The 25,153-nt window shown below is 38.3% G+C and overlaps 1 protein-coding gene across 2 annotated transcripts in view; it reads left to right on the forward strand.

Annotated features, from left to right (window-relative positions):
- Positions 1-7,740: 7,740 nt before the first annotated feature.
- The window catches only part of LOC127956044 (uncharacterized), a 114,906-nt gene continuing 97,493 nt past the window's right edge, over positions 7,741-25,153 (forward strand). The window contains exons 1-3 of one of the 2 annotated variants that reach the window (XM_052553802.1): positions 7,741-7,806; positions 8,130-8,462; positions 8,561-8,869. In XM_052553802.1, the coding sequence (XP_052409762.1) occupies positions 7,746-7,806; positions 8,130-8,462; positions 8,561-8,869 (703 nt within the window). In that variant the 5' untranslated portion in view covers positions 7,741-7,745. The remainder of the gene's footprint in view (positions 7,807-8,129; positions 8,463-8,560; positions 8,870-25,153) is intronic. The other variant, XM_052553819.1, reaches the window with a different exon arrangement.

The raw sequence follows: 25,153 nt of genomic DNA on the forward strand, positions 1-25,153 counted from the left end.
AATGCAATATGCCCCTGAGGGGGCACATCCTGTAGCTTTTGGTCTCTCAACCGAGGTTGCTGAGATCATCCTTCAATCCAGAACTCTCTCCATGAGGAAACTGTACACCTTGAGGTGGAAACCTTTCACCTCCTGGTGCGAAGAATGCCAGCACGACCCAGTTATTTGCCCAGTTGGGACAGTTCTGCAGTTCCTGCAGGCCCTTCTCTCTGCAAGTTTGACCCACTCCACCCTGAGGGTCTATGTGGGGGCCATTACAGTCTACCATCCCCCTCTTGGTGGCCATTCAGTGGGCAGACACCCTCTGGTTACATGTTTCCTCTGCAGTGCACTGAGGCTGAGGCCTCCGGCCAGAAGAAGTGGTTGATCAGGATGCTATCCTAAAACCTTGAGTCCTCTGATCTCCCCACACCATTTGGAGTCAAGGCTCACTTGAACCAAAGTATGGCAGCCTCCAAGGCCTTCTTGTCAGGTGTGTCTATACAGGACATCTGCAACACAGCTGGACGCCCCTCACATTCATCAGATTTTATGGTTTGGATCTGCGAGCCACTTATGGCTCTTCTTTATCTTGCCTTAGCTGTGCTCCTTGTATACACACTAGGCAGGGACTTGCAAGTCTGGCGGCTGGGCATTCTCGTTCCCATAGCATTTTGGATCCAGCTCGAGTTCCTGAAGGGGAACGTCCCAGGTTACCTATGTAACCATGGTTCTCCAAAGGGAACTAGACGCTGCGTCTCAAAGCCATACTTCCGCCATCCCTGCCAGAGTGGGTGTATGTCAACTTAAAAGGCTATTTAAGTAGTCAACAAAGACATAAATTACCTGAGACACAAACCTTTGTAAAAAAAAAAAAAAAAAAAAAAAATCATATTCTTGAGGTTTAAATTACTGGGGTCAAAATGACCCCAGTGGGTAACAGATGTTTTCAGATTTGAGGGTAACAGGAGGGTTAAACTCTATTTTGATTTAAATTAGACTGTATAATTTCTAAACCCAAAGCAAAAACAGAATGGTCTGACTTTAGATTTGTGGAATTAGGCTACATAAAACAAAGCAAACAGCAGACAGGCTGAATGAAAATGTAAATTCACTCTCTGTCAGCAGGTGGCGCGTAAGGAACAGCAGTGATGCAGGTTTTTCTTGATTACCGCTGTAAACACTAAATGTGTTATTCTTAGTCAAGATGAAAGGAAAATGCCATCTAAACTGTTTCTATTAACTGATATGATGACTACAGCTGTTGAAAGAGCTTACAGGTGGTGATGGATATAAGTATAGGCTTAAACCAAATGCCGTACCATCGATTTTCCGCACAAGGAGTCTAAACTCCCTAGATCTCGAGGGAAATCCACGCTGAGAAACTCATCCAGCAGCCGCAGCACCACGATTAGCTTTGGCATATTTACATTATAACAGGGTGGCATAGAGTTTCTCATCTCAGCCATTTGTAAGCTGTTTCAGTAGCTGTGGTCCACTAAAAACCTCAAAGGCATCAGGGCTGAAGTGGAGAGAAAAAAATCAGTCTTTAAAACGTTTTATCTCTACGTTTATGCATCTTCCCATTCTTTTCTCCTCTTCTTATCGCTAGGAAATCAGTGAAGTATTATATTGCTTCTCTTGTTGCTCTCCGACTGAAAATTACATCCAAAAACCACACAATGTGGTATCGTATCAGTATTTTATTGTCTTCAGTTGTGTTTTCTGAGTTGTGTCGCAGTAAAAAGTGTCAGGATCTCACTGAGTGCAACCATTTGACGACATCAACGCAGAATGTACTGTGCACATAAAATAATGGAGCCCCCCACAGTGTAAAAACAATGTAAATTTTTGGATTGCACTAAATGGATTACGGGTATATGGGACAGTGAAATTATTGCGCTTTGTATTTGAGCCTAGTGTGACGTGTCAGTGAGGTAACATAGTCATTCACTTCCTCACACAAACAGGCTAATATCATCTTTCATTGTATATGTCAATGACAGAATTGAGGCTTTGAGTTTATATCTTTAAAATCATATAGTGAACAAGTTATTAAAAAAAACAAGTAGTCATCCACGTTGTAACCTTCCAACTGAGAACTCTCAGAAGGACTCATCACAAATACATTTATAATGAAGGGCTTCATTGACTATTATGGAATTAAGAAATTCAGACTCAGAAACACAAACCAAGTACAAACACCCAAGTAATTGCATAAATGTTTATATCAAATATTTCCCACAAAACTATCAAAACAGTGAACAAACAATTGAAGAGATGTATGCATGTTTTCTAAGTTGATATAGTGAAAAAGGACATATGGTAGCAAACGTATCTGGTCATTGTCCATACCACAGGTACAGATGACGATAGTGGATTTGTCAAACAAGAAAAGAGCAAAAAAGTTCAGTAGTTCATTTCATATTCTAGCTTCAGTCAATCCAGGCTTCCGTTCAGCTTACATTGCAATAATGGTGTCCTTTTGGCCTCAAACATCTCAAATCTCAGTTGATTCAAGTCATCCAATGGTGATACTGGCATGACTAATTAGAATCCATTAAGAAACAGTACAGCATAGGATGGAAGTGTCACAAGGTGACGATCTTTAGGGGCGGAACCAAAATTCGGGAAGTTTGGTTCCGCCCGGAAGTGTTTCCGCCCGGACCGGAAAAACAGAACACCGAAACGTCCGGTAGCGCCGTAAGAGGGAAAATCAGGGAATTCGATGCACCTGTGCCTAGTTAGGGACAGCGGTTGGTGATTGGAGGATACGCTGGACAAGGCAGTACTTAAGGCCAAGTTATTTCACAGTCTGGGAGCTCTTTCTGGTGTGTGTGAAGCACTGTGTTGTGCCTGTCTTGGTGCGCTGCTGGTGGCTGTCTAACTCTCTCTCTCCCTCAGGCTGGAATTGTACGATTGTGAAGACATCGGGAACCTTAAAGGTTGAGAAGTGAATGTATTATACGGCGAATTGAGACGACGTGAAAAAGGGGATTGGAAGCGGCATTGATGTGAGTACTAAGAGCAAGCCGAAAGTGCCCTGTATATTGACCTGGCGTTGTGTAGATCTCCCCAGGAGGAGGAGGGCGGCCCTACCCCTAATATAGCGTGGTGGGAGAGCCGAAGGAATACTTATTGAAGTAGTCACAACGACGACATCACTAGCTAGGCCGCATATTCCATCGCCAGATCCGAACCAAGCGAAGTGAAGGAAGACGGGTGTCCTTTTCGTACACTGAGTGTGGTGGGTGAGTCTTCGTGCTGTGAAAACCTAAAATTTTGACGTGGTGCTGTGTATTGCCGTGTGTCCTGTCAGATAAACCCCCGCCTTCACGCACTCCGTCGCGGGAGGACAAGGAGACTGCTGGTTCTAGCCTAGTTCAGTACAGTATATGTTGTGAGCGTGCTTCAGATCTCCGGAGTTAGCACGGTACGCTGTGTTCAGCCCCAGAGGTGGGAGCTATTCAAAGCAAACTAACTGTGCTTTGTGTCCAATCTGATACCTGTGGAGAGAAAAGGAAAGAGAGAGTGAGTAACACAAGGAGAAACCGAGGAAACCTGTACTTACAGTACGCTGTGTTCAGCCCCAGAGGTGAGAGTCATTCAAAGCAAACTAACTGTGCTATTGTGCCCAAGTTGATACCTGTGGAGAGAAAAGGAGAGAGAGTGAATAACACGAGGAGGAATAGAGCGAACCCTGTACTTACAGTACGTTGTGTCCAGCCCAGAGGTGAAAGCCATCCAAAGCAGAGTAACTGTGTTTTGTGTCCAAGTTGATACCTGTGGAGAGAAAAGGAGAGAGAGTGGGTAACACGAGGAGAGACCGAGGAAACCTGTACTTACGCCGCTGCCTGTGGAGAAAGAGAAAGCGAGTGAGCACCCAAGGAACGAACTGTGTGAACCAGTACTTACTGTGAGCTGCAATCAGCGAAGAGGTGAGAGCAAAACCAAGCCGAATTAACTGTGCCTTTGCGTCCCAGCCGTTGCCTGTGGAGGAAGAAAAAGAGAGTGAGCACCCCGAGAACGAACTGTGTGAACCAGTACTTACCGTGAGTTGTATTCAGCGAAGAGGAGGAAGAAGGAGGGCGCTACGGATACCTAAGACTCTGGCCGGGCCCCGAGTCCCATGCCCCGGATCCCCATGGCCCCCTTCTCCCTGACCTCTTCCCGGCCATAGCCCATCTGGAGGGCCGAGTCAGAGTTTAGTTTTAATTGCCCTTTCCCTATTCCCCAAGCTATTTTTTAAATATTTAAATAAAGATTTTTTTATCACTTACTTGTTCTCGTGTTGTTTGGCCATTGGGTTGGCTTTGGGGACCTCCTCGAGGTAGAAGTTGAGAAGGGGTGTGGCTTAGTCAAAGCATAGCCGCCCCTGGGTGTGACCGAAGCATCAAGTAGAATAAGAAGGATAACTCCGTAGATGAGGTATCTATGACAGTCCATCTAAATAAAAACATACAGGCTAACATTAACACCAAACATATTACTTGAAATAACGTCACCCAGCAAAACAATGATAACACTTACTTGGATGAGCTTAAAACCACAGTTTCTCAATCCGGACTCTATACATAAGGTTAGCAGAAGGAAGCCATGCTTCTCTCCAACCAAACAATACTCCTACTCTACTTCTTCCTGCCTTTTATCCAGAGAAAGAGTAGTCTGGTGAGCCCCCTAGAGCATGTTAGTGGTGCTACTGCTCAAAAACCAAAGTAACTGCTCTAATGGTTGTTATAACGTGAGTGTGAACAGCTTTCAGCAGCATAACTGAGACAGAGCCGCGCTGAACTACAACAGTTATAATAAATCACTCTCAGTTTGTAAAATAAATGATTACATGCATGAAAGTATGATTGTTCTATTTCTATTTTGCTTTAATAGTTATGAACAAACAACATCTAGTCAGGAAGCTGATTTACATTCATGTATTTCCAGTGCTTCCCCTTCCCCTTTTTTCTTCATTTTTCCACTCCTGATATGTAGTTGAGCTTCCTGATGATGAAAAACACTTTGAGCTTCAACTATCTCTTCAGTTTCACTTTCCTTTCCACCTCGGGACACAAGTAGGCATTTTAAAACTGAGGCGTAACCGCTGCCTGAGTCTTAATTACAGCTTTTAGTTTGCTTTGCTGGCGGTTCAGACACCTAAACAACCAATTACAGCTGGAAACAGCCTCGGTGGAAACACCTCTCTTCAGAATAACTGCCACTGCAAACTGATGATGGAGCACAAACTGCATGTTATGTAATGATGAAGTATGAAAATATGATTTCAGTGTCCTCCAGTATTACGATGCAGCTTAACAATGAGGAAAACTCCAAGCCAAACTACAGCAGCAGCTCCTACACAAGCTTCAACATCTCTCTCTCTCTCTCTCTCTCTCTTTCTCTCTCTCTCACACACACACACACATCAGCAGCCTCTCACGTCACTGTTTAACACTTCTTGCCACAACTGATCTGACCACAAGACAATCATCCTGCTATTCCATTAGATCAGTGCTAAAACCTCAAAGGATTCAGAAATATCTGTGCATTTGAAATGTTTCCATATAAGTCTTTAAAATTTAGATTGCTGTCACTACAAAGATATTCTACATTTCAGGGTTTATGCAAACTTATACGTAGTCTTTACATATGAATATCTGTGAATAATAATGAGAACAAATTGGACAGAAAGATTTACTTTTGGTAAATGACAACCATCGTTTTTCTCCTGATTAAAATTACATGACAATTGATGATAGACTCGTGAAGCAGTGGAAGATCTTTTATAATTTCTGTGATGTATATGTGTTTATGTGTTCATTATGTTTAAACTGAACTAACAGATCCAGCAGAAACTGAAGTCAGGATCACCTTTGCTCAGATATTTCTTTCAGATCTGGTGATTTCCCTTCATGAGCTGGTAATGTGAGGATGTTAAACTGTGAAGCAAAGCAACAAAGATGAACAAATAATCAAATGATTAATTCATGATCATATTAATTCAACTTGATTGTGTTTAGTTAAAGAAATCTAATTTGATAAACCAATGATCTCCGCAAACTTCACCTTTTCTCACAGCTGGGTTACAAGAGCAGATTTACCGGGTTAGGAATTATTATTGTCCAAAAATAATTAGCAAATGTAAAACAAAGTCTGTTTGAGTATAAAGATATGTGTTCACACTGCGTGTTAATACAATATAACCCAAAGTCTGACTCAAGCCCCGCCCATCCAGACACAAAGGACCAATGGGAGCAACATTTAGTGAGCAGCCAATCAGAATGAACTAGTGTCAGCTCCAGACACTTTATACATCTTCATCAGAGGTTTGTTTTTGTTGATTCATTTCTTTGGGCTCTTGAAATCAGATTCCACTTCAGTCATTATCTAATTACTAATCATTTTACTTCTTTGAGCCCTAAGAATCCCTCAGATATTTGTCTGTGAATGTAATGTAAATCTAATATATACAATTATTGACCATAATAAAAGAGAAGATTTGAAAGGAGGACTTGATGAAGTTAAAGTAAACTGCTCTCATACTGTATATTAATTGATTTTTATAGAAATTTAAATACAATTTAATTCAGAAGGATGTTGATTTAATTAAAATTAGGGTTCAGATCAGTTTATTAAACAGTCTGAACTCATTTCATTGTTAACTGAAAGCTGCAGCTCACTTACAGAAGGAAGAGGAAGTGACATCAGAATGAAGCAGATTCACACCTATCAGTCTAAACTGGGCTGCGAGATGAGCTCAGCTCTACTGTGGTCAAGCTGAGTTCTGAGTAACATGAGTGATGTGTTTCCAAACACAGCTGCTATACTTAGTTATGAGAGTCAACCATCTCAGCTTAGTGAGAAGGTCTGGACTCTGAATAGATGCAAAACATCACTGTAAAACTGAGTATGATATGATGATTCAATAATCACTATTATCATAATCATTCACAGAAACACAGCAAATAAATGATCTTTATATGTTCAATCAAGCAAGCGTGGAGACCGTAGTGAGCACTTTGTTGTGAGAGTCTAGAGTTTTGTGAGAAGTTTGTCTGATGTCACTGTTCTGGACTCTAAAAGATATCACTGAGTGGCACATTCATCTTTCTGCTCATGATGACAAACCAAAGCATTCATAAAATATATCTTTTTACTACCAATTCAAAAACAGCATCTGTTTAAACATCTCAGTCTGTGTCACAGCACACAAATCCATCTCTCCGTGAATCATCAGCCGTCTGAGACTCGTGCTGCTGTGGAATCCGAAGGGAAGATGTGCTGGAGTTTATAGTGTTAATAAAGGACTCTGGATCTGATGAAAAGCTGTATGTTATGATCCATGTGTAGAAGCACTTTAGAGACGCTCGTATAGCGTGTGCAAAGACTCTGTTTGACCAAACAGGAATTGATGTTAATAATTTTGAAATACTTTAAAAACTATTTTAGAATTAATTTCCTACAAGAGAGTCATGGATAGTGGAAAATAATAATGATTTTATTTCTAGAATTTAATGTCATGCAGGAAACTACTAAACTAACAGTGAAGTAAAGAATGGCCTAAAGATTGGGTTCAGAGCAAATGTGGTTAACACTGTGCAGTTCAGACTGAAGAATGAAGGAGAAATGTGACTATTATAGCAACTCTCGCATGATTTAAACACTCAGTCGATCAGACCAGAGGAAATGAACAAACACAGGAAGAGCTAACGGTATTTAAAGAAAGAGATGAGATCACATACACAAGAGAAAGACTTTCAGGTCAGAAAGAGAGAATGTCTGATAATAATCATCTGTGTCTGCTGGGACTGATCTTTCTCTCTTCACTTCTCACAGGTAAAGAAATCTGTTTTCTCTTCAAGACACTCAGTGTGATCAGACTGAGAAAGAGTTAATCTGAACATGATCAGTTTAATCTTGTGTTTACCACAGAACATACTGGATTATTCCTGAACGCACTCAAACATCTGATGCTGAGTTAATTTCATATTGAGAGTGTGTTTGTGATTTGAACAGCTCTCTGATAAAGAAACAGTTTATTCTGAGAGTGTGTTATTTGCATTAAATTATAAAAAAACTGTATGAACTGAATCTTCTGCTTTTTATGCTGACATTAATATAATTAATAACATTAATAATCAGATGTTCTTGTGTTTCAGGTGTCAGTGGAGTGGATTATGTTCATGTGTTCATCAGTTCTGGTGAAGATGTCCGTCTGCCCTGTAATAATGCTCTTCAGGACTGTAACTCAACTACATGGAGCTATAATAACAGATTCAGAGATTCAGCAGTTGAACTGATTCATTTAGGGGAAAAGAATAAAGACATAGAGAGACATGAGAGACTGAGTCTGGGGTCTGACTGCTCTCTGAACATCAGGAACATCTCAACAGAAGATTATGGATCTTACATCTGTCAACAATGGACTGGTGAGAATGGAAAACACCAAAAACAAGGACCTGATGCTGGTGTTTATCTGCATGTTCTTCATGGTAATTTATGATGTGTCAATTTTAAAAGGGTAAATTCTTGATTTAATCTCTGATGATGATTGAAGAGTGTGTGATGTGTGTGTTATTCTGTGTTTCAGTCTCATCCTCACACACTGAGATCAGTGCAGGTCTCTCTGTGACTCTCTTCTGTCGGCTGTATTCATATCCTCGAGTCTCTTGTGATGATTCGGGTCGTTCTGAGAGAATTCATCTGTTCTGGGTGAATCAGGCTGGTGTTAAACTGAATATATCAGACTCCAGATATCAGATATCATCCTCATCAGATCAGTGTATCATCTCTCTGAATAAAACACTCCTGAATGAAGATCACAACAGAGAGTGGAGATGTAATGTTACTCACAGAGATCAAGTCAAGACCTCAGTCACATACACTGTCAACAGTTCAGGTGAGAAAACATCTCATTATCAGTTTTAGAGTCTCATAATGTCAGTATCATTAAGGACTGTTAGTGTCACTGAAGCAGAACAAACCGAGGAACAAAAGCTTCTTTCAGTCTGACAGAAGAAACTCAGAGCTCTGCTGCAAACTAATGAACTGCAGTCGAGTTTAACAGTCCAGAACCTGATGCTGGGAATAATGAAGGAATTGAGACTGATCTGATCTGAACTAACATTCATCTTTTACAGCTCAAGCTGATTCAACCACAGCACGGTCCTCAGTCCACAACACAAACTCAACTACAGCAGCAGCAGTAACTTCTACAGAAGGTACAGTCAAACAACTGAACTCTCACTGTTGATGAACTGAATCATCTCGTGTCCGGATTAAAAAATGCAGGTTATCATTTAAATTAATAGTTTCAATGAAATAAAGTTAAAATCAAGTGTTATATCATGGATTTTGAAAGTCAAGTCTTATTGTTCAGTTAATTGGACTTTTTATCAGAGTTTCTGGTATTCTGAAGTGGTTTGGTTGTAGATGATGACTGTGGTGTTTGTTGCTTCGTGTTAATATCAGTTCAGTGATAAACATTGTTTTATTTGTTCAATGCATGTGATCTATAAGCTGCATATTTTAACTGTAGTCAGTATGATCAGCTGGTTTTGGTATTGTTGCTCTGTGAATGTCTGTTGACCCGTCCTCCCATCAATCATAGACGACACTCATTTACAACAGCCGCCACAACCTGAGCTCCACGCTTCACCACTGTGGAAAACAACTGACATGAACATACTAGAAGCTGCTCAATATAGCTGAGCTATAGAAGTAACAAAACATTGACTAAGTTCAACTAAAACTAAACTTTTCATTTTAATTCTAACATTATCAAGTAAAAAAAATATACAAAATAAAAAAAACATTTTTTTTTCAGTTTGTGCATTTTACTTCGGTTTATCTAGATCTAACAACTGTGGATTGTAGGAACTACTTTTTATTTATTGATTGATCTATTGGAGTAGTTGGTAATGTGTATGTGGAAAATATCTGTTCTTCATGTTTAAAGGGTGTTTCCAAAAAAAAAAACAAAGCGAAGTGTGCTCTGATTGGCCATCTCTCCAGTGCTTTGTGATTGGCTGAATTCCTCAAGCATGTGATGGAAATGTTAACCCCCTCACCATACTGTGATGCGTCTCCCAGCAGCACAACCAGACAAAAGCAGTAAAACTCATTACAAACGAGGCATTTGCTGCATCCAGTGGGGACATAATTACTGATTATAATGACTTATACTGTCTTTTTATGAGTTGTGTTGCGTATCTCGCTGCATAAACATAAAACCATGTCTGCATTTGTGATCTGAGAAACAACAAACAACAAGCGCTACTCTACACTGCTCAAAACTCACGTTTGAATCATCAGTAACAAATTCTTTAAATATGTAAAATGTACTTACAGACTGTGAGTCAGAAGCACAAGACTGTCCTCACAAAGTAGAAACTGTCCCACTTTATAGAAACAGCTTTGTGCCACAGATATCATTGTCGGCTACGTTCAGGAATCAGTCCTCCGTAAAATGCTCAGCACATGTAAGGGATAATCAACAGCTAGCTGTGCATTAAACGATTTGAAAAACAGCGGTTTAATTCACAGCTAGCCGTTGATTATCACGCTTATGCAATGGTCATTTGCCAGCATATTAAAGATGTTAATAATATTCGCACTGCCATATTTGACTGGAACAATAAAAATGATGGATATTTTTGTCAGTTACTACTTGTTAGATGTTACTATGGTTACCAATGTTTTTAGGAAGGGCAAAAATATAATACATGATTAAACTGACCTGGAAATACCTGGGCTGTTAAATGAATTTAATCAACACCTGTCAGCCAATCAGAACTGAGTATTCAGACAGACCATGTCTTAAATCTGAATATTTGGTTCTGGAACAGTTCTGTAAATACAACTTAACCACTGATATCTAGTGTCTTCTTTTGGAAGAACAAACAAAGTAGTTTCACTTGCACAGTGAAACACACAACGTCTATACAACATGGCAGTGGCTGCAACAACAATACAACAGCGCTAATAAAAGGTTACACCTTCTTTCTTGGCATGAACATCTGGGCAGCATCATGCAAATCTTCCCACACAGTGATGTAGAAATGTGGGGGTGTGTTTTAACAAGGTGTTTTAAAGGGGCATGGACCAGTCTTAACTTTTATAAAGAATATCTCTTTGGGTTTGAGACTTTAGTCTTTGCAACTTTAGGGATATCATCTATTCACAAACAGCTTGTAACACTCCAAAGAGAAAGGAACAATTGAAATTGAATCATATGAACCCTTTAAGTTATATTTTTGTTCACACATGGTTAAAATGTGTTTACTGTAGTGATAACCACAGACATCTACAAATACTATAGTTAAACCATGGTCACTTTAGTAAAACTATGGTTCATTTTTATGATGGACTACCAGTGAAAGGGTGTTGCACATATCAAATGCAACCTTTTTATTCTGACAGTGTATGATTTATACTAACATTACAGAATAGAACATGATCATGCATCCGTATCGATTTACTGATATTTCAGGATTGATTTGCCCATCCCTACTGATTAGCTTGTTCAGGTGTATTATGATGTATCTGATGTTCATCTTCTGCAGCTCCAGATTCAACACTGAATCCATTCAGCAGCTCAATCTCTGAGACGACATCGAGCCGGACTACAGCAGAAGCTCCTACACAAGGTTCATCATCTCTCTCACACACCAGCAGTCTTTCTCACAAACTGGTGAATCATCACATCAGATTTGTGGTCTATTGTAGCACCTCTCACACACATTCCAGCTCCTGTGTTTAATTGATCTGATGCACACATTAGGAAAAAAAATATTTATTGTTTTCTTTTATCTATCAGACTCTCAGAGATGTCGTTATCATAACGCCTTGATATGAGTTACGTCTTGTTCAGACTTGAATGACAGACTGGCACCACAAGCTTCAAACTTTCTGACCTTATCTCCACAAGTTTATATCTGTAGCTCATATTTATATTTGAGACAATTGCCTGTTTGCAATTTCTAGCTTATCAGACTTTTTTGTAGGCAGTCTTTTTTCTCTTATTTAGTTTAAATGTCAACTACAGCAACAGCAGTGATTCAAGATAACTCATCAGACTCTACAAATAAACTTGTGTATATACACATTCCTCATTCCAGACACTCAGTTCACAGTAAATAAAGTACCATAGAGTCCTCTCTAGCAGCCACATGCACACATAGACAACAAAAGGGGCTTGAGCACCTGTCCTTTTTCTTCGAGACATATTGCCCTTTTTCTGGGGAGTTTATATATGTGTGTGTATATATATATATATATATATATATATATATATATATATATATATATATATATATATATATATATTACATTTTAATAATTAATTAATTAATGTGTGTGTGTGTGTGTGTTTGTGTTTCTGTTTGTGCACAGCTTTCCCTGTCAAACTAATAAAGAATCTAAATATCAGGTCAGTTCGGGAAATGTTGAGACTCTGGCCTCGTTCACACAGCAGCAGAATACGGTTTTCAGTCCTGTATTTAAGACTTTAATACGCTCACATTCACACACAGTTCATTTACTTATGGCCTGAAAACCTCATTCTCTAACGGACAACAAGAGGGCCCTTTAAAAGTCTGGAATATATTTTATTTTACCTGGATATTTTCATTTTCTAATTAAATTTCATAATGAATGTCAGATGAAACATACATTTTGTGTATTGGCTGAATAACTTGGTTGATTGACTGACGGTCTCATGATCCCACCCCATTGCTAATGCACCAAATGGTTTAGTCCATCTGCACGCAGTTTGTTATTGTGCGTTCAAGTTATCTCGTATAGATCATATTTCCAAGTTTAATGCACATGAACGCCACCACAATATTGTAAATACCAGTGGGGAGATCCGGATTTTCTTTAAGCCCCGATCTGTACGAGCTGGGGGCGTGTCAGTGATTAACATGGCGGAATATACAATACTTAAAGGTATTTAGCTGTGATATTGTCAGGCTTTTCTAATTACAGCAGAGTAAGTTAATCAAAGACACTTAATATGATGGTATTATAATATAACAATGCAACTTGTAACAATAAAGTTGGCAGTGGCTTCATCAATTAATTTTAAACGTTAAAAAACGAAGTATGCCTAATGCACATTTCTTTGTTCTTCGTTTTTTAGAACAAGAGTTTAAGAACATTGCTTTATTTTTGTGTTATTAATAAAGAGAAAGTACTCCGACATCTTGCTCCGATGAAAGTGACTTGAACGCACATGCCGTCATAAGCATGACTTCCCACCTCGTGCGTACGAACTTCCCAGGAGGACTTGAACGCACCATCAGTTGAGCATCTGGTGGAGCGCTGTAGGAACGTCTTTCTCAAAGAAAGCCAGATCAAGCCACCAAAAAACAAAGACAGGAGGAGTAAAGAAAACAAAATTAGGGTTGGTTACTGACTCCATTTAAAAAAAAAGGTGGGCACAAACTAAAGCATGAAATGTATAGTGCTAAACTGCTTGAATATCCCCGCGAATCCGCAATCGTTAGTGCTAAAAAATGAACTGAGACAACCCATTGAAAGAGCAGAACATACACTTTCAGATGACAATTTGGTTATATATCTCAGGTAAATTACTTTAGCTACTTAAACAAACTGAACACTAACAATGCTGTTTGCATACAACACACCATTATAACAGCGTAATTTTGAAATGTTTCATTTTAAATTATATCAAAAATTAGCAATAGTAGGTTAATCAGTGTCATAGGTAGCTTGTTATCTCATCAGTAGCTACCGTGAAATTCGAACAATAAAAAAGAATATTGTGCAAAAGTTAATTTCATATATTAATATATTGTTATAATGGTATAACTAATATATTATATAGACTCATTGCATGCAAAGTGAGATATTTCAAGTCTTCATTTGTTTTAATGTTGATGATTATTTATGACTTGCAGCTTATGAAAACAACAAATTCAGAATTAGAATATTGTGAAAAGGTTTTCATAGCTGTAAGTAATAAATAATCATCAAAATTACAACAAATAAAGGCTTGAAATATCTCACTTTGCATGCAATGAGTCTATATAATATATTAGTTATACCATTATATTGAACAACATTATATTTGTCAGATTTAGTAGGAGCAGATCTTAACATTGTGAAACACATGCCCCTCAGTTTCAGAAACTTTCACATCAGTAACAACAGACCTTTCATCCTCTTCCTCGGATTTGAAACAAGGTGAGCTAATGTAGTTCAAAATGAAAGCAAACCATGTTTAGCTATTCTGACTGAAAGGTGTTAAGTGACACTAACATCACAGTATGTATTATTATCGTAAGTTATAATTAGGATAAGAGGTTAATTTCAAATGTATACTTCATGTAGAGAAAGATAGTGAAGATGTAATTGAGGATGATGGTGGAAGTGAAGTGAGCAGGGAGCATGAGTGTTGCTTTGAGCACAGTGTGCAAATGATAGATAGAGAGGGACTGGAAAAACAGGCAGAGCAATTCAGTCCATCAAGTCTTGTTTGGTTATCATACAGTGCGCAGTTTGTTGATGTAGGGATTAAAAAACTAAAATAGTATGGGGGGGGGGGGCATGGGGGCCCATCAGGACTGCGCAGGGCTCGGGATCTTGTGCAATGCCCCTGATAACGAAACTCACACCTGTACATTTTCTCGGAACACACATGCTGTGTGAATGGAATGGAACAGAGAGCCGCAGAAGTGAAGCCCTCCCTTCCTTTCCAATGTTTGTCTTGGTGTGGAGGAAACCATAGAAACAATATGTAGTGTGTTTTTGAGACATTTTACATTTAATGGTTTAAACAAAAGCCACTAATAGAAGGTGACCAAATAACAGAAGAGACCAACAGACACCATTACAGTTCCATTAAAACCAATACAATTTTATTATAACCAGTAAAACCATTACAGATGATGTGATGCTTTCTATTTTTTTTTTTTTTTTTTTTTTTTTATTTATTTTTTTTCAGTAGGGGATTGAAATAAATGTATTATTGTATGAACTAAAATACTTTAAATATATAGAAAAAGACCAGAATGCAAAATTAAAAAAATATATATAAGCATAAACCTAAAATCTCTCTCTATATATATACAAGGCTGGGGAGTAACAAAATACATGTAACGGCGTTAGGTATTTAAAAAACTAAATAACTGTAATCAGATTACAGTTACATCTGAAAAGTATTTTAGATTACCAGTGATTACTTTTATTTTGATTTCATTTATTAATTTAATATTTAAGTAAACAGTTTGCGGATTTTAACCAATACCTCACCTGATTCTCAGTTGAAACAAAAACACTGCAGCAGCTGTTCATTTAGCAACTCCCAGTGAGTGATATATGCTCATCACAACACAAACTTTCTTCTAAAATTCACACTTTGCATTCAGTTAACAGATCCATACAAATCATCATAGGTATGATTGGCAAAGGACAAAAAAGCAGGACACTATACGGTGCACTTATCATGACGCGGCGACAGATCCAACCCCCACCCCACACACAGTGACATAATTTATATAGTATAATAATAAATTAATAATAAATTATTGTACTAGTTTTTTGTTTAAATGAATTTATAAATTAATTAAAAATTGAAAACAAATTGAAATACACATCTAAATTAAATGATTAAACAAACAAAAAAAAAAATCATAAAAAGGAGTAATGTGGGAAAAATAGGGATGAATTCCAAAAAAAATCATTTATTGGGCATTTCTTGTCCTCCCAGATGTTTTTTTTCCCCTTATTTCTATGGTTTCCTTTACATCTATTAAAAACATCATCTTTATTTCCCTCTATATTTTTTAAAGGTATCTTTTCTTGTGTTTTCTGTTCAGCCATTTTGTCAGTGCCTCCGCCTGTAGGTATGAGCTTTATTATAGACTTCTATGATTGCTAATCCACAACAGATGACGAGTATTAGGTTGAACGTTCAGAATACGATTCCATAGGTTATATTTCAGCAAGAATTCTGCGAATGGACAGCGACTCTTAAGTAGCACGTAGAACGCGTTCATGTCAAATAATTTTTTTGGGAAAAGCACGTGGAATTGCGGTGAGAGTTTGTAACCTTGTATGTTGTGAGCGCTCTTCAGAGCTAAGATACATTGTTATCAGGAGACTCGACCCAGATCAGTTTTAAGCATTCATTAAAGTGAATTGTTTCAAAGTAGGGCTGCTCGATTATGTCAAAAATCATAATCACGATTATTTTGGTCAATATTGTAATTACGATTATTTAACACGATCATGAGGGGGCCATATGACCAAAACTTTATATGAGTGATTTATTTAAAGAAAGTGATACATGATACAGGAATGGGGTGCAATAATCATTTTATCTCGATGGATTTTCATAATAGATGGAGGCCAAAATCAAAATCGAATCGTTTTTTCGATTCAGCCCTAGTTCAAAGGAGTCGTTACATTTTACTAGACCTGCATATAAAAATGAAAGACAATATATTGGATTTGCTTAGCTGAATCATCCGTGTTCACTGTCGTCAGTCAACTGAAGCTGTTCACGTGAGTAGATGGTTGGGTGTGTGTGCATTCATAACAGTGCGCATACACTTTGAACTTCAATCGTGACAAATGATTCGACTACTTGAGGAGTGACATGTCGACATGAATCAGAGGCAAAAAAAACGTTGACAGCGGTGAGCGGTCATTATGTTTACCAATACCCAACCCATCGCAACCACCATCCGCCATTTTTTTTTTTTTTTTACGAGAGCATCATTTTCAGGACGGAAAAGCTGGATTTCCAGATTTTTCCGGAAGAATCATACCCCTGAATTATGCATGAAATAAAAGTTTATAAAGTCAAATGATAACTTTATGTGTTTTACCTATGAACTTGAAGTCTTTATTCATTCAAAATGTCCAATAATAGATCATCTTTGCAGGGCCGTTGCTGGGGTTTACGGGGCCCCGGTGCAGGTAGTACAGTGGGCCCTGTTTGAAATTGTTTAATTTGCATGTTCATTATATTTATTTATTTGTGCTATTTACACAATGTTTAAGCTTGTTTAAGTTTGTAGGTGTAAGTACAGAAACCGAATAATCAAATGTAAAATAGCACTGCATTGTCTTCAATGTAAAATAAAAGAAAGTCAGACCAAAATATATTCAGATACTTTCAACATGTCTTACATTATCATAGTTTATTTGCTATAGTTTAGAAGTTTATAGTTTGTAGTTAAACTGTCAGAACTAATTTATCTTGATAATGCCAGAAAACTTTGATAGAAAGGTGTGTAAAGGATTACAATCAAACAAAACGTCAGACAAATGTCACTATGCCAATATTTACACAGCTATCAATACTTTGTTGACCAATTACCAAGCAATGCTTAATTTTGTTCACTCATGGTTAATTAGCAATTAAAGAAGAACCACTTTGGTAAACACGGTGTCACGCTGTCAGTCTCTGTTTTCCTGGGTGTTCCCTAGTGAGCTCGCTTCTCCTTAGGCACTTCACCATAGGCACTTTAATTCCTCTAGTCTAGTCCTGTCTTCACAGTAATTGCACTCCAATTAATCGCACAGGTGCAGGAAATCAATTGTCATTAGTGTCCCTATAAATACATGTCTTTACCTGTTGTTTGTATGGAGTCTTTACCCTTTGTGTGATATGTTCTCGTCTCCCGAGACTTACCCCTGCCTTCTCGTTCCTCCGAGTTTTCTGTTCCGTTTCATCCGGTTTTCTCTTTTGTTTTGTTTTGTTTGTCTCCCTGGACTGTTTATTTTGTATTACCCTTTTTGTTATTAAATCATACTTTGCAATTGGATCTACCCTCTCCTTGTGTTTCCTATACATGATCGTCACACATGGTCAGGGCAAAGTGTCTGAACAGTTTTTGGTCCCAAATAGTTTATCAATTTCACTGGTAGTCCATAGTATGAAAAATATTGGGGTATAATATTTCACAGTTCACTTTTGTAACCCAGACTCAAATTAGTATATCTGCAGTCTATACCCAAGTTAATTTGTTCAAAATATTAAACATTTAAATCAGTATAATTACATATTTAATTATGTATGTGATTGTACAGCAAATAAAACAAAGCTTTGTGACAATGTAATTGTAATAATAAAACCTTCATAATCATCGGGAAGAAGGAGGCGGGAACCGGCGGACAATCCAAATGACATTTTAATTACACTAATAAACACAAAACAGCACACCAGCCCCTCACGGACGACTGATGCGCACAAATAAAAAGCAAAACATAAAATAAAGCCCAGGCCTGGTCCTCTCTCGTCGCTCCAGTTTTATATCCTTCCATCTCCTCTGTGGGACTCGAGACCAGTGGTGGGTCGCAGGTGTCGCTCATTTCCCAATTACTCCACCGGCCTCCTCGTTCCCACATCCCTCGGCCCCGCCCCACTCATCACATACCCCCATCACTCCTTGCAGGCCGGGGGGTACCCTTGAGACTGCGCTCAGAAAAGGAGATGGAAGGAAGAGCGATGAATTCTGGTTGCCAGACGCACTGCTGCTCAGCCCTCCACCAGTTGGGTGATCTCCTCCGCAGTGCCTGGCGGTGGCACTGTATGGCCCTCGGCGGACGGCACGACACTCCTCCGACGGCTCCTCCGGTTTTGGGCAGCCGGCAGGAGTCTCCTGTTCCCTGCTCCTTCCCATTCCAGCGGATGGCAGCAGGCTCCGGCCCCCTGGCGAACGGGGCCGACTCCTCCGCTCCCTCACGGATGGCAGCCACCCCTCCACATCACGGGCGGCCAGCAGTGAGCTCGTCCGTCCCCGGCAACTCGCTTCAGTCCACCGCTTCGAGCATCCATGGCGGCACACTCCTCGCCAGCTCGATGGCACTGCGGATTCATCACAGCAGCGAGGGATCTTCAGCAGCGCGTCCCTCCTTCTCCCGGGTTTCGGCACCACTGTAATAATACAAACTCCATAATCATTGGGAAGGAGGCGGGGGGAACAGGCAGACAATCCAAATGACATTTTAATTAGACAAATAAACACAAAACAGCGCACCAGCCCCTCACGGACGACTGATGCGCACAAATAAAAAGCAAAACATAAAATAAAGCCCAGGCCTGGTCCTCTCTCGTCCTTCACGGTCATCGCTCCAGTTTTATATCCTTCCATCTCCTCTGTGGGACCCGCTCATTTACCAATTACTCGACCGGCCTTGCTCGTTCCCACATCCCTCGGCCCCGCCCCACTCGTCACAGTAATATTTTATTAAAATGTTTAAATTATACATTTTATTATTAATTTAAGTGATATGTAAATTATTGCAGCAAATTGCAACGAATCAGAACTCTGAATAGCACTGCAGATGTTAGAGATCCAATCGGAAAAGACCCAGGTAGCAGCACTGACTCCGCCTCTTGCGAGCAACGCAGATTGAAAAAAAAAACAGTGATAGAATACAGAGAGTGGAAGAGTTATTAAGATAATTAATTGTGAAATACCTGGAAGAAAACATAGAATTTAATCGAAAATCAGTTTGTTACAACACTACACTGATTGGAGACATTTGTTTAGGTACTTACTTGCATAGAGTTCCTGCTGTTCCAGGGAAGTCATGGCCTAATGGTTAGAGAGTTGGACTGGCAATCGAAAGGTTGTGAGTTCGAGTCTCGTGCCGGCAGGAATTGTAGGTGGGGGGAGTGCATGTACAGTTCTCTCTCCACCTTCAATACCATGACTTATAATAAGTTAATAATAAGTTTTATTTATATAGCGCCTTTCCAGAGCTCAAGGACACTTACAATAAACAAACAACAATAAAGGCAATTGACAAAGAGAGCAGACAGAACAACAATAGGCAAAAGAGAGTGCAAGTACAGTAAGTGAGAATTGGGTAGATGGGGCAGCAACCAGCAGAGAAAGAAAAGAAGAAAAAAAAACCCACTAAGAACTATAACATTCAGAAAATAGGTGTGTTTTGAGCATGGATTTGAATTCAGATATAGTGTTAACAAAACGGAGTGATGGGGGGAGAGAGTTCCACATTTTTGGGCGCAACAACACTGAATGATCTGCCCCCCCATTGAAGCAAGGCGATGCCGAGGAACAACGAGTAGGCTGGAATCAGCGGATCGTAAAGAGCGAGTTGGGGTGTAAGGGAGAAGCAGGTTACAGAGGTAGGGGGGAGCAAGGCCGTGCAGAGACTTAAAAGCGAGAAGGAGAATTTTGAATTTAATACGGTAAGCCACAGGAAGCCAGTGAAGATCATGCAGAATTGGGGAAATATGTGCAGAACGCTTGGTGTGGGTGAGTAGTCTGGCAGCAGAGTTTTGAATGTATTGTAATTTGGAAATGGAGCTAGCTGATAGGCCAATGAAAAGTGCATTGCAGTAATCAAGACATGAGGTTACAAATGCATGGATGACAGTTTCAGCATCTGAGATACTGATAAAGGGACAGAGCTGAGCGATACGACGTAGATGAAATAATGCCAATTTAGTGAGAGTGGAAAGATAGAGAGGAATCAAAAATTACACCAAGATTTTTAACAGTACTAGATGGTTTGATAAGAGAGCCTGCGATCTCACAGGTGAAGTTAGTAGGAATTTTATTAGTGAGTGATGAAGGTCCAGTGAAAATAATCTCAGTTTTGTCAATGTTAAGTTTTAGAAAATTTGAATGAAGCCAATCTTTTATTTCATGTACACAATTTTGTCAGTTGTGGAAGATAAAGTTGATGTACAGGTAGTATATAATTGAATGTCGTCAGCATAAAAATTATAATTAAAACCATGACGGCGGAGGATCTGACCAAGAGGTATTATATAAATTATAAATAATAATGGCCCAAGAACGGATCCCTGAGGGACACCTTGCTTCAGGGGGACAGTAGTTGAGTGAAAATTCTGAATTGAAATGTAAAACAGTCTGTCAGAGAGATAAGACGAGAACCAGGAAAGAGCAGCACCAGAAATACCCACATCTGAAAGGCGCAAAATGAGTAGTTGATGGGAGACTTATCGAAGGCAGAGCTGAGGTCGAGCAGCAAAAGCATAGACAAAGAACCAGAATCACCAGAGAGAAGCAGATCATTCAGTACCTTAACTAGAGCAGTTTCAGTACTATGCAAAGGGCGAAAACCAGATTGAAAAGGATCAAAAAGATTATTTTCAACTAGAAAAGACTGAAGCTGGGAGGCAACAGTACTTTCCAGTAATTTAGCTATGAAGGGGAGATTTGAAATGGGACGATAATTAGATAAATCTGAGGGATCAAGGTTGGGTTTCTTGAGAACAGGGGTAACAGCTGCAGTTTTGAGTGACAGAGGAAATGAAGCAGAGGTAAGAGATGCGTTGATGAAGTGAGAGATAGGTGCAGAAATAACTGAATGGCAAAGTTTCAGTAGAGTAGTAGGAGCAGGGTCAAGATGACAAGATGAAGGGTTGGATTTCAAGATTAACTCAGAGACAGAAGAAGGAGTAGACAGAGAGAAAAAAGGCAGGGATTGAACAGGTTGATTCGGCAGATAACTACTGTTACTGGCATCATTAAAGAGGCACTGGTTTACGGCATCTGTCTTTTCTAGCATGTGAGCCAAGAATGAAGTGCAAAGTTTATCAGAAGCTAGAGCAACATGAGATGGAGGTTTGGTAATTTTATTTATTGTGTTGAATAATGCTTTTGGCCTGTTGCTTGATTTATTAATTGTAGCAGATACAAAACTGGAACGAGCCAAATTCAGGGCTGATTTATAAATCTTAGGTGCCCTTGAGCAAGGCACTGAACCCCAAACTGCTCCCCGGGAGCTGCAGCATAAATGGCTGCCCACTGCTCCGGGTGTGTGTTCACAGTGTGTGTGTTCACTGCTCTGTGTGTGTGCACTTCGGATGGGTTAAATGCACAAATTCTGAGTATGGGTCACCATACTTGGCTGAATGTCACGTCACTTTCACTTGATTGTGTCAATGTTTAAGGCCAAATTAACACTAATGAAACTAACGTGGTTTATGTACAGTATTATGTGAGACTAAACCATAAAAGCAATGTATCACAATGTGTAAAGAGTGATTACAATGTCGAATTGTTGTTTAGAAATGTGTTAAATGATGCTAATGTAAAGATAAATTACTAAGGATATTGCCCTGTTGTGTGCAGGCCAGTTTTGCATGTATGTGTTTTGAAGATGGATTTTCTATCGTGAACTGCGTTCTTTGGTGTGGATGCATCGAGTCGTGTGACAAACGAAAGAAATAGATGACGAGCCACCCGTAAACCGAACTTGGATCAACTTTTCTCATCTTCCTGTGGATTTGTGTCATTTCTCCAGTCTGTTCATTCTGTAGGAGTTCATCTCTTTTGAACTTAAGGATTGAGGTATTTTTTTTTTTTTTTTTTTGGAACTGACATTTTCTGAGAAGAAAAAGGGAAAATTCACATTTTTTTGTGTGGTTTGGACTCTGATCTTTCTGTCGTTATTACTGTGGGTAACAAACCAGTATTTTAAATTTATTTTGTTGGTTGATAATTTCTGGCATTTAATTTGGGTAATTATTTTAATATTTAACTCACAACTGAATGTTGTACAATTTATTTTCTTTAAAAAGGCATTGTTGATTCAAAATCTATTTTTTGTTTGGTTAATTATTTCATTGACACTTTTACTTTTGATATAAAAATGTGTGTGTGTCCACCTTTGTCTCCCTCGACTCCTGTGTCTTCTGATTGGCCCATTGATCTGGTTTATCACAAATTTTGCAAAGCAAGTGTTACACTTTATTTTGCTGTAGCCTACTCACTTACATAAATTGACTTTAGTGTCCTGCACCCACTAATAAATGGCAAAAATTATTAAATCTTGTTAAAACTACAAAGTAATTCAGTCAAGAGCAGTAAGTGATTTTCTGTCTTTCATTTTCTTGGATTAACGATAAAATTAAAATTAGGCGCGGTCACTTTAAGAGACAAAGCATCATTATACAGATCCGATTTCTTTCTCCTCTGTTTACTTTCAATTAAGACATAATACCAACAGTTTTTTCGAACAAACTTTCCAAGACAGGTATTTTTACATCATTTTGTATGTATTTGTTGGTACGGAGCAAGAAGAGGCAAATTCAGTGTTAAATGGCTTTGAGACGCGCTCTCTGCATGTGCCCTGTGCGCACAGAACTGATCATGCTGACATCTCCTTTCGTAAGTATAAAATATGGATAAGAAACAAAATAAAGTTAAGTGATTAGATGTTTTATTTTTGGATAAACAATTTTATTCCCTACCAGTCAAACATTTTTAAACAGTAACATTGTTTTTAAAGAAGTATCTTCTGCTCGTCAAGCCTGCATGTATTTGATCCAAAGTACAGCAAAAACAGTACATCTTTGAAAGGTTTTTTACTACTTAAAATAACTGTTGTTATTTATATATATTTTAAAATGTAATTTATTCCTGTGATTTCAAGACTGAATTGTTAGCATCATTACTCCAGTCACATGATCCTTCAGAAATCATTCTAATATACTGATTTGCTGCTCCAAAAAAAAAACATTTATTATTATTATTATTATTATTATTATTATTATTATGTTGAAAACAGCGGAATAAAATTTTTCAGGTTTCTTTAATGAATAGAAAGTTCAGAAGATCAGCATTTATTTGAAATAGAAAATAATAGTCTTTGTCGATTGATCTTCAACAACCCCTCCCCCCACCCCAATAAAAAAAAAATATATATATATATATATATATATATATATATATATATTGACTCCAAGCTTTTGAATGGTATTGCGTATAATGTTACAATAGCATTTTATTTCAGATAAATTCTGATCTCTGGATCTTTATAATCAAAGAATCCTGAAAAAATGTGCTCAACTGTTTTAAATATTGATAATAATAATAATAATAATAATAATAATAATAATAATAATAATAATAATAATAATAATAATAATAATAATAATAAATGTGTCTTGAGCAGCAAATCAGCATATTTTAATGATTTCTGAAGATCATGTGACACTAAAGACTGGAGAAAATTCAGCTTTGACCACAAGAATAAATTACATTTTTCAATATATTCAAATAGAAAGCAGTTATTTTAAATCATAAAAATATTGCACAATATTACTGCTTTTGCTGTATTTTGGATCAAATAAATGCAGGCTTGGTGAGTGAAAGAGACTTTCTTAAAAAAAAAACAAGAAAAAAAAAACTTTAAAAATCAAAACGTTACCATTCAAAAACGTTTGACTGGTAGAGTAATCTCTCTTAAAATACCTTACTGGGTTATGATAATCAAAACAGTCATGAGCTAGATTAAGCTTTGATCTCTGCAAACCAAACTTACACTTTAATCAAATACTCAATAATAAATGTTTAATACCATAAAGCTGCTTGATTTGAAGTATTGCATAAAATACTATAGACGTGACGTGCATGCTTTACTGAGCTCGTTCAGACATCCACATCGGTGTAATAAGATGCATTTTTAACTGCTGCTTTCACACTGCTGTGATTTTTGTGTTGTTGTTTGTCTTGTTATTGAGGGAAAAGCACGCGTTATATATTTTCATATCCAAACGCCATTCGATTTCTCTGAAGCAGCGCTGAGCAAGGGCTGTGTCTCTTCTTCTCTTGAATTGCATCGAGGAGGTCTGAATTACAGTCTTGCGATACAGTGCCACACTGGTCAAACTACATTTTTGCAGGCTCTAAATTATGTTAAATTAAATCAAACGACTACTCTACAACAAAAATATTTGTAGTCAATTTTTTATTGTAGATAATGTCGACTAATCGTTTCAGCCCTAGTTGGAAAGCATAAAAACAAGACATCCAGTAAATATGTTCCTTTGTGTTACAAATCTTAAGTATTTCAAAGTATTTTAAAGTATTTAGATTAAGTTACTAAACCTGAGTAATCTAACGAAATATGTTACTGATTACTTTTTAAAGCATGTATTGTGTAATCTGTAGTGAAATACGTTTTAAAAGTAACCTTCCCAGCCCTGAATATAGCAGGGATGCTCTAGAGACGAGCTCCACCATTTTTTCTCCTTTATACCAAGGGGACTTCTCCAGAACGTCCAGATAGCCAGTCCGCCCCTGGTGGTGATGAACAAAGATTAACCTGTGCCCCGAATTTAAAGCTAATTGCCTAAAAGACAAAGGGCAAATATAGTTAATTTTTTCAGGCTAACATCCATGATGACTCATGATGAGCTACC

This window comes from Carassius gibelio, chromosome A3 (genome assembly GCF_023724105.1).
Source record: "Carassius gibelio isolate Cgi1373 ecotype wild population from Czech Republic chromosome A3, carGib1.2-hapl.c, whole genome shotgun sequence".
Classification (NCBI taxonomy): domain Eukaryota; kingdom Metazoa; phylum Chordata; class Actinopteri; order Cypriniformes; family Cyprinidae; genus Carassius; species Carassius gibelio.